Source organism: Antennarius striatus, chromosome 1, assembly GCF_040054535.1.
Source record: "Antennarius striatus isolate MH-2024 chromosome 1, ASM4005453v1, whole genome shotgun sequence".
NCBI classification, from domain to species: Eukaryota; Metazoa; Chordata; class Actinopteri; order Lophiiformes; family Antennariidae; genus Antennarius; species Antennarius striatus.
In genome coordinates this window covers 11,246,983-11,257,408 of record NC_090776.1, presented here as the reverse complement: position 1 = coordinate 11,257,408, position 10,426 = coordinate 11,246,983, and the positions used below count along the sequence as shown (strand labels likewise).

Sequence of the window (10,426 nt, the reverse complement as noted above, 5' to 3'; positions counted from 1 at the left end):
ATATATAATTTTAGGAGCAAAGATATTTAAATTTTCTCATGACTGATGTAAATTTATATTCTTTATTCTGAAACCTCAGCACAGAATCTAAACTTACCTCAGAGGTTGTTTATATTTCCTTTTCATTACAGGTGGACATGGCTTGATGTCCTCAAACGCTGGGCAAGCTATTTTTTATAATTGTTATTTTTCTGCCCCTTACAGTTGTTGCATTCACTGCCCTTATCTGTTTTTACATCTATTTCTTGCTAGTGATGATAAATTGGCTTGGACTCACTCAGTATCAATGAAATTCAGTGTTTACCGTTTTCTCTACATATAATTACTATACCTGTGAAACCATTTGCTGGCTGCATTGGGGAAATTGTCTGCCGACCACAGATTGCCATTTCTGTGACAATAAAAATGGGAAGAACATGACTCCTGGGTAAAGTACATCCTGTTCTCTCAAGTGCAACAGTCAAATGACTTTCCAGGATAGCAGCTGCACCTGGAGGATGAACAAAAGTAGGAAAAAACCCAAAACAAAACATGGTCCCTATGATCATTTCTGCCAAAAGGAAGGAATCTAAGTATTTAATTTACCCGAGAGTGGCAACAGTAACCTTAGGGTTATAATACTCACTGGGTTCTGATTGTGAAATCACCCTATATTTTGTCCTTTTATTGAGTAGTAACATACAAAAAAAGGTATTTTAAATGTGCTGCTGAGAGTGAAATAGGCAGAAAATCAGGAAATTTTAAGTGCTTTAAGTGGACAACATTCAGCCTCCTTTAAAAAAGCTTATATAACTTAATGGCAACACAAGAGATTAAACGCTGAAATGTAGTATAGCCAATGGTACAAGTGTTCCCTAAAACACAAAATTATCTACATAAAACATGTTTACTAAGAGCTGATGTGAAGTGCTCCTCACAGTGGATCAACAAAACCACTAAGTACAGTCTACTGAATTAAGCCAAACTGTTCCCTTTCATTGGTGGAAAAAAAGTGTCTTGTTAAATGTTCTGACAGACACTGAGCAGTGCTTCTTCTCTTTGTCCTCTTACACCAGGTGATTGTACTTTCATATTGTATCAGTAATAACTAATAATTGAAAATGGATCATTAATACTGACCAATATAGAATTTTGGTGTGTGTTTTTATGTTTTTTCTTCTCACAGAAGTCAAACTAACAATCAAAAATAAAATAAATGATGGCTAGATTCCACTTGGCTGAATCTCAAGGTCCTGGAATCATCCACTCTGACTCACTGACTCAGATAAAACAAACAAACAAACAAACAAACAAACAAACAGACAAACATACATTCAATAAAAAAGACACAAGACATTCTGAGTTCATGTTCTTGTTTGGTTGCAATTGAGCAAACAATTTGGAGACAAGTTGAGGATAGATTTGGTAGCAGGGGCTAACAATAGATTTCAAGAATAGAATGGCGTTTGCCCACTACGCTGTACAAATGAAGGGGAACTGTACATCACAATTGTTGTATGGCTGTGAAGCAACGAATGCAGACATTTTTATACACATCTGACATTCTTTACAGAGCTGGGATCCCTTGGCTGGAACAGACACCAGCTGAACTTGGTCCCTTTGATGGCGCTCTCCTTGTGAGGGGAGAAAAGCAGCAAAAACTTAAAACACATGAAGTGGTTTCCTCTTTGTCACGCATTCATACAGTCACAATAGCACTGGTTGCATACACACAAACAAACACACACTCATGCACACACGCACGCACAAATCATCAGTTCCCCAAGTCCATACATCTCTGTCCAAGATTAGATAAATACATAACTTCGACTACCTAGCAGAGGCTGGCGTTCCAGCTTTGTACAGTTGTACAGTATTTATACCTGTATATTATATGCTATAAACATGTTCTGTGACATTAAAATTTATTAAATAAGGAAAAAATAAATTTGCAATAACAGCTTACAATGATTGTTATGAACTGTAAACTCATAAAGCAGCTAATAATCGTGAGTATTTTAATTCGATGTAACATCCGTGGAGCGTGACGCTGCTTGATCTGTTCGCATTTACGGGAGGACATGGCTTTAGCTCGCAGATGTTCAGGGGTCACCTGCAGGTTCCATCATTCCCTTTTCTGCGTCCTCTTGCTCTGTGCACCTCTGTTGAATAACGCCAAGGCACTAAAAGGGCTTCGGTGGCTGTCTAAGTACTGAAGGAGTCTTTTCAGTGTCTCTTCCACCAAATATTCCCCCTAAGGGGGCAGAAACACTGTACTTGGCACTTGGGAACACTTGGTAGATGTTAAGCAAAGAAAGGCAAAGCAAGAGTTCTGTGAGAAATAGGTGTCAGGCACCATCATTTTCACCACCCACTGAAAAGGTATGTGCCTCGCAGGGAGTTGAGCTGGGGGTCCCCTTGTCCTTCAAACCATGAATTCATTACTTCCATACAACACAAGCTGTTGTGGTATGTCTGGTGGGTCCCTGCTGTGGCCATCGCTTTCTCTGGTGTGCCTCACGGCAGCATGCTTGACCCCCTTCATTCTCTGTTTACCTCGCTCTGGGTTGAAGGTGCCTCGGCTCGTAAACTGGGGCCTTTCGTTAAGGATGCTTTCCTGGTTTCTGGTGGGGCTGCTGTCAAAGCTGTTGGATTGGTACGCTTGAGATACGTTCATGGCTTTGGCCTGGACCAGACCTGAGCTTACAGAGGAAGGCTTGCCATGGAAACGAAAGCGACGGCTAGTGGTAGAAGAAGAGGAAGACGATGGGAGGAAGGGTGATGAGTATGAGGACATGCTGGAGAAAGAGTCCACCGAGTCCAGGGACTCAGGCTGGCGACGGAGAGCGCGGCGTCGAGGACCTCTCCCGTCAGATCTCTGAGGCCAAGAAGTCAATGCTGGAGTTCTCTCTGCAAGACAAGGACAAAAGTTTTTCCTCTTTTCTTCCATCAATGTTTCCACACAAATGTACGTAGAAAGTTAAGAGTTCCTGCGTAACATCATACCAGAGAAGTCAGAAATGGTTCCCTCGGAGTCCATGTTTAGGTTTTCCGAGCTGTCAGCGGTACCGATAGAGGCCTCCGACTCCAGGGTCTCATCATCCGACGCTCGTGGCTCCAGAGTCAGCATCTCAAATGTTAACTCCTCTCTACAGAAGCAAGCAACACCCAGATTAGAACAAGAGGAGCAATAGAGTGAGATGAATAAGTTACGCCATGCTGCTAGACAGAGCTCTTAAGTTTTTTATATTTTTAATATCTTGAGTTCCATAAAGAAATGTACTTTTCTTTCTGCAGGCTTTCAATCTGCTCCGTCAGCACTCTCTCTTCCTGTTGCATGGCGACCTGCTGTTGCTCTGGAATTTCCACGAATGAGTCGGCTCTTTCTTCATCTGCGCTTTCTTCATCAGCAACAGACGGCAGCCGTGGACTGACAGGAGGTGAAGGAGCGTGGTAGCTCAGTCGCTGTAAACGGCCTTTTCCCTAGGAGACAAATCATGGGCAGTCTTCTCAATAGCGGCAAAATGACATCTGTGATCGACAAAAAAACTACTGATCACCATGAAATTAAAACAGCCGACTGATTGCTGTCAATGTGTTTCATCTGCTTTTCAAGCACCTACTAGCAAACACATGCAGAGACTTGACACCATTAACCGACTGACCAGAACTGAAGCCATACAGCAGCTCTAAATGAGAGACCGGACCCAAACACACACACGGCACAATGAGATAGAAAGTTTACCTTATTAACAGCATTTGGATGCTTGAAACAAAAATGGGAAGAAGAAGAGGAATCAGTAAGAACTCGTGTCAGGCTCATAAAGGTCAGCTTTCATTGTCAGGAGGATGTGTGTGTCGATTGTAGCATCAGATTTGGTGTTTGAATACACCACCGTGTTTCTTAAGTACAATTATAATGGGTCAGCTGTGAAGGCACCTTTAATAATGACAGGAAGAAACAGGGGTTGAACAACACGCTGCCGTCCAGAGTCAAGGAGTGTCCTTGATAACTAGTGAGACAATGAACCTGCCGGCTAACAAGTGTGTGTGTCCAGAGAAGAACCCTCAGATGGATCTGTCTACGGTCCTGGATCCCACTGAACATCTGTGGAGCTTCATGAAGCACCAAAGACAGAGACCCTGGACTGCTGAACAACTGAAGTTGTATTTAAAAAAAATAAAAAATAAAAAATTATATACAGCGCGCCCTCGCGTTTTCGCGCATCAACGCTCGCGACTTCACCTCATCGTGGTTTTTTGATCGGCAGTCACGTGATACTGTGCGCACATTCTATTGGCTCACGGCATCCGGAAGTGCGCTCCGTTCCGTGAGTCTTAGACTTAGGTGAGACACAAAAGCACTTTAAACAGTCTATAACAGTGTGGGAAAGGGTAAAAGTGGAAGAAACTGAACATCTGTGTTTGAATGTATTCTACAGGGGAAACATGAAACACTCGTCATTGAATGCTAAACATCACGTGTGATTACTTGCGCTCTTTAGCAGTAGAGTGTAATATTACACTATGATCATCACTGAATGCTGGTTTTGGTGGAAATCTGTGGTGTGGATACCAACCATAGTGAACACGAGAGTCATAAATCTAACAGCTGCTAGAGAATGGGTTTCTGGGTAAAGGAATGGAAAGCCAGGGCGTACAATCTGGGGATGAATAACTTCTTAAAAAGGGAGAAACCATGGAGGGAGTTTGTTGGGTGCCTCAGTCAGGCAGATTTATCAACGCCTCAGTGTACATAAGTCAGATCAGACACATTATCTGAACTCACCATTGAGCGTCGGATGAAAGTCAGTCTACACTTGGCTTCGTTCTCAGCAAACTCCAGACTATTGATGTCCTTTAGTCTTACTCTGTACTTATGCATTTGTCTACAAATAATTAGCTCCACACACCTACAGGGGGACAACGAGAAACACAACCTAAGACACACTGAAAGAGGTCACAGCAAAGACATGAGTTTGTTTATTAAAAAAACATTTTATGAACATCATGAATCTCAGTTTCCATCAGGAGTGTGGTTTTTCTCTACACCTTTATGTAATGTTACTGACATAAAGTTATCATATAGTATTGATTAAGTATTGATGATTCAACTCTCGACTGAAGTCGTCATCTCTTCTCTCATCTGTAGATTTTTATTGTAATTTTTTGTCTGAATCTGAGTTGTTGGACAGACATAAAGTGCAGCCTTACGCGGTGGTCTTGCTGATGTCCTGGACGCTTTGCAGTGGATCAGTGGTGTCCGGACAGCGCAGGATACAGGGAGCAAAAACTATAGCCAGGGCGTTAGCCGACATACGGTTCGTCTCTTCTTGCAAGGCAATCCTGAAGAGGTAAAGTAAGTCTTAGAATAATCTGTTAGGAGGAATTTTCATGTGTTTGTCCAACTCTGAGGAAATATATTTTCTATTACCTGACAAGATGAAATACGAGGCGTTCCAGAGTGTTAAGGTGAGTTCTTTGTAGCTGGTCGATAACTGAATAAACTCCTCTGGCCATTTCCTTTTTATCCTGCAAACCTATAAAGACAATTCCACAATACAAATCTCATTTAACTCTTTATTCTATGGTCTTAAAACGTTACTAAACCGTGAACATTTATAGGTTGCTTTCTTACCCATGGCACGTATAAACTCCTCATACAGCTCGAACGTCAGCAGCGGATTAGGGAGGTCTCTCAGCCACTGCTTGAACACGCTGGCGATAACGTGGATGTTGTAGTCGTCCAGATTCATGCTGTCCACATCTGTATGGTGAGAGGAGGAAGCAGACGCTGAGTGGTCACACCTAACGATTCCCCACGCATTCCTAATTCATGAGTTCCTGTTAACATTTAAGCACAAGTCACCTGTGTCAAGTCCCTGTTTGAGTTCCTTGATTTTGTTTGTGGAGCCAGATTTTCTATATATTCCTTCAGTGTACAGGCCGTGCATCTCAATGTAGTTGATGAGCTTCTCCACAACCAGCGGCACGGTCCTCTCATCGTTAGTCAGGCGAGAAACCTCCACCCCAAACTGTCTGGAGGAAAGCTCTGGGTCGAACTGTTCAAAGACACAAACATCACGTCATCAGCTTTATTAAAGAAGACGTATAACATGTATAACACATAAAATATAAAAAGATAGGAAGGTGGTAATATAGTCAGTTTCAGGCAACAGTAAACCCACGAGCTGCTGTACATAACACTTCTTTAACACGATCAATGTCATGAGACTTTATTGAATGGGTGAACAGTAAAGCCGACTCACCTTCTTACTGCATTTGGTGGTCGTCTTCTGGCAGCACTTCCTGTGGCAGGCGTAGCGGCACACTGGATAAACACAGCCAGAGAAATCAAACAGGTCATCTCCATTATTCACAGAAAGACAGTGCCTCCTCATTATTCATCAAAATGTGGGGCAAAAAGATAAACTATGATCGCCAGAGAGACAGAAGCAGCTTTGTCTGGTGTGAAGAAAACATCCTGCGTCAATAAAGGACAAACTGTGTTTGTAAATCTGTGAAGAGCTGGAGCCACAGAACCCATGAGTCCAGTTGAAGGCAATCAGATTAGAGGGGGTGGGGCTGTGTATGTGTGTGTGTGTGTGTGTGTAAGGGATGTCAGCTCTTGATGCATGTACTTTCAACAGTACATACAGTATGTTTTTATGCTCCATTCCACACAGTTTTTTATTACCAACAAGTTGCATATGTTTATGTATCGATTGATGACTTTGAAGAATATTGTTAAAAATGCCCTTGGAGCAATGTTAGAGTTGAAGATCTAAAGTATCAACTCTTGTTTTGCCTGATCAACAGACCAAAATTCAAAGATCTTCATTTTAGCCCAACACAAAACAGAAGAAAGAGAAAAATCTTCACATTTAAGAACACAACACTAGAAAATAAAGGAAATGTTGGTGCCATAATTTGAAAAAAATGACTAATCAAGTTTCTGGACAACATTCTGTCAATCGTATTATATTCTTACCCAATAAACTTTAATTATAATACTTGGTTTTCATTTGATAAAACATTTGGGTTTAACAGATTGTCAAAGTCTGCAGTTCCTGTTGTAATATTTATGGTATACTTACGTTTGCACACACAGGCACGGTCCATCATCCAGATGAGTGACGAACAGAACTCGCAGTAGGTGGGGATGCTGTACTGAGTGGATTTGAAGATGTGGCCATTGTGCTCCTCTACCTGCACACGGCAGCAGAGGGAAGGTTCACTGAGTGTTAGTCGATTACAGTGTCCATTGTTTAAATCTTTTATCTTTACAGATTTATTTGTAATAACAGAAACAAACTTACAATATCAGTGTCTTTTTTCCTCCGTTTCTTGCGCTCAGGTTTTGCCACCTGCTGCAAAAATAAATTGGATGTTATGTTGTGTACGTAAAAAATATCAGATGTATCCCATCTGTAAAACCAAACAATACAAATGATATCTGAAACTTGTCAAGATCCTTCAAATAAAGGTCCTTGTGTTTAGACATGTCATTCATCTACTTTAATCTCATCCAACCAGTAACATGCATGCTGCTCTTTGACATCAGATCAGCTGACAGTGCATCCATGAGCAGTCAGGAGCTGTCATGTGACCACACCTTGCTGGGTGTGCTGTCCAACGGTTTGTACTCAGTCATGAACTCGTCCAGGAAGACTTTGAAGGTGTTGACCCACACCGTGACGGGCGACTCCCTCCAGTCTCTCTGCTCCTGCCGCATGGTTTTCTCCAGGATGTGTTCAAACAGGGCGTAGAGGTCTTTGTAGCGGATACTCTTCCCATCATCCATCTGGAGAGGAAGAGAATGAAGGCGAAGGAGCTCAGAATTAATTTTGCTATTATGACTTGTACAATTTAGCATTTTTACTTTACTTCAGGATGATTCTAAGTTACATTGACACGCATGATTTTATTTTAAATGATCAAGCACTTACCGCAAGGGCCGTAGAGTAAGAGTTGAAGATATTTAGACGGAACTCCTTCAAAGACTTTTTAAACACAACGTCCACCATGGTGTCCTTCTTACTGTCCTCTGTGTCCAAATCGCTGATCTAAAAAATGACCAAAGTCATTTCAGGCATAAATGTGAACAACAAGGAGCTCTAAAGAGATGTAATGCTGCATGCTCCTTCCTTTGAGGTGACTTTTTTAAAAATAATGAATTTTGCAAGCTGCAAAATTACCTTTATGCATCAATGTGACAAACAAAGGCTGTACCTTTTTCATAAGAAAGTCGTTCATGCTCCTGTAGTCGTTGGTGCAGGTGAGGATCTGCAGAGCATCGTTCTGCCACTGAGCCGGTTCCAGAGTCACGCTGCTGATCTTCACGCTGCGCCTGCGCTTCACTTTAGGGGATGGCTCCTTGTTCTCTTTCAGTTCTTTAAAGACCCGATCTAATGTCACATCTGGACTGCAGGGGGGCAACATATTTTCCTGACCTGCTGTGAAGAGAGCTCCAGTTAGTCTCCATTATGTGTCCATCTTTGAAAAACACGCAACGGATTTTGGCTAACGCACCCTCTCCCAGTAATGGACCAGTGTCTCCAGAGTCTCCTTCCAGGGAATCAGCCCCACAGATCAGCTTTTCTCTGGACGTCTTCTTATCTCCGTTTTTGGTCTTGCCCCAGAAACGCATCTTCCCACGAACCCTTTTTCAAATACAGAATAAAATGTATTCTAACAACTGTCATCTGAAGTCCCAAACCTCTGATAAACATTATACTAGAAGTGCAATGCCACAATTTAAAAGAATCAAACATAAAATCTAACGACGTAAAACAAACCTTCCATCTTGTGAGTTCTTGCGCAGCAAATCCACTTTGCCCAAATCCCCAGTCGACACGTCTTTGTGCGTCTTTACTTGTTCTTCAAGGCTTGAAGGCTGAAACAACATTAAGACGAACCTAATGTTAAATTCACAAGAAAATTAAAACCAGGCCTCTGAATTTTGCAAATACAGGTTTTAGCCAGTAGATGGCAGCATTACATCACTGAAGTAGTATTCATTTAGCACAGTCAACAGTATTTACAGTCATCTTACCATTACAAAGTAATTATAAAACAAATAACACTTTAGAAATGAAGAACATTATTGAACAAGGAAAAACTCTGTTTCCCCAGGGAAAAACCTGTTTAAAGAGAGTAGAGTTTGTTAAGTGATGGAAAAAAGTCAAGAGTGACATTTTTAATCATTTGTCAGAGTTCTCCGAGGTTTATCTTGTTTCTGGTGCTATGTGCTGAGACAGAAAAAAACAACAAGTGGCATGCAAATGTTGTTAATTGACCAGGAAGAACGAAGAAGAAAAGCCACCCTTTGTTAGAAAAGCAGCTACGTTCAAAGGGAAAACACATTTCAAAAATTGCCCTGCATCTAAATCCTGATGTGTGAAGTCGAGGTAACGTTCACCGTTTGTCACCATCAGTTCATGTTGTAATGAACACATTCATATCAGTCATTTATATAATCCACAGATATTTGTGCTTCTGTCTGAAGAGTATTGTTCTATTATAGTTCTGTTATAATAATCCTTTTAGCAGCCATTTCAAAGTCATTTTGAAATGATTGCCATGAGGTACTTTTGAAATGTCTTCCGCTCTTGTTATTGTTTGGTTATTGTGTATCTTTAGAAACGAGAAGTTTGTTGAAGCTCAGTTTAAGTCAGAGTTGTGATGCACATCTGTGTTCTCTATGCGGAGTGGGTTAGAAATGACAGAAAGACACGCCTTAAGAACGCAAGAGAGGACCCCTGTTGGCTCGGATGGCGCCTGTTACCATGTCTGAGTCACTGAAACAGGACTCTCCTAAGCCTGTCTCAGTGGAGCTCTGTTCCGAGAGGCGCAGCGGGCAATGATGGGGGCTCTGGGGGCTGTCGCCATCATAGTCATCCTCTTCTGAATCATCCCCAACTGAGAGGATGGGGGAGCGGGTGAGGAAGTCTGCGCGGGTCCGTGCCATTCTAGCTTTCTTTTTTTGGCCTGCCCTGCCAACCTGGAGTTTACCAGAGTGATAACAGCATGTTTAAATGTTGCCTTCAATGACCTGCTGGCGAGTTTCTGAGCATCGGTCAAACTGGTTTAAGTCAGACTGGGAGACATCCTACCAAGAGTCATTAATCCACCAAAAAAACCCAACAACTCATGCTACACACTGTTGAGTGAAAGAACAACAAAAGAGAGGCTGCTGCTTACATCCCGTGCTTTTGTTGCTTTGGCTGGTTTAGTGGTCAATGGGGGTCCTTCTGCAGCTGCAGGCGCCTCTCTATTGACATCACCGTCAAATCTGAGGGATTAAAAAGCACAACACTAAAGCAAAGACATCAGTCATCACAAAGAATTCAAAACAAAAATCTCAACTTTTTCTATGTTAATTCATTTTTCAGATTATCTGTGGTACCGTAACTGTGCTTGTTTATGTGTTAAACACGACAGCTAA

At 41.8% G+C, this 10,426-nt stretch overlaps 1 protein-coding gene across 11 annotated transcripts in view; it reads right to left on the bottom strand.

Moving 5' to 3' along the window:
• Window positions 1–1,335: 1,335 nt before the first annotated feature.
• Window positions 1,336–10,426, bottom strand: part of myo9aa (myosin IXAa) — a 107,948-nt gene continuing 98,857 nt past the window's right edge. For 5 of the 11 annotated variants that reach the window (XM_068332208.1, XM_068335352.1, XM_068336955.1 and 2 more), the window contains 19 exons: window positions 10,183–10,273; window positions 9,767–9,982; window positions 8,778–8,875; window positions 8,512–8,642; window positions 8,212–8,432; window positions 7,929–8,045; window positions 7,595–7,783; window positions 7,299–7,349; window positions 7,077–7,188; window positions 6,249–6,310; window positions 5,849–6,041; window positions 5,618–5,746; window positions 5,414–5,519; window positions 5,194–5,325; window positions 4,769–4,892; window positions 3,725–3,745; window positions 3,263–3,462; window positions 2,986–3,128; window positions 1,336–2,889 (listed from right to left, as the gene is read on the bottom strand). In XM_068332208.1, the coding sequence (XP_068188309.1) occupies window positions 2,405–2,889; window positions 2,986–3,128; window positions 3,263–3,462; window positions 3,725–3,745; window positions 4,769–4,892; window positions 5,194–5,325; window positions 5,414–5,519; window positions 5,618–5,746; window positions 5,849–6,041; window positions 6,249–6,310; window positions 7,077–7,188; window positions 7,299–7,349; window positions 7,595–7,783; window positions 7,929–8,045; window positions 8,212–8,432; window positions 8,512–8,642; window positions 8,778–8,875; window positions 9,767–9,982; window positions 10,183–10,273 (2,821 nt within the window). In that variant the 3' untranslated portion in view covers window positions 1,336–2,404. The remainder of the gene's footprint in view (window positions 2,890–2,985; window positions 3,129–3,262; window positions 3,463–3,724; window positions 3,746–4,768; window positions 4,893–5,193; window positions 5,326–5,413; window positions 5,520–5,617; window positions 5,747–5,848; window positions 6,042–6,248; window positions 6,311–7,076; window positions 7,189–7,298; window positions 7,350–7,594; window positions 7,784–7,928; window positions 8,046–8,211; window positions 8,433–8,511; window positions 8,643–8,777; window positions 8,876–9,766; window positions 9,983–10,182; window positions 10,274–10,426) is intronic. The other 6 variants (XM_068334543.1, XM_068339986.1, XM_068333770.1 and 3 more) reach the window with 4 other exon arrangements.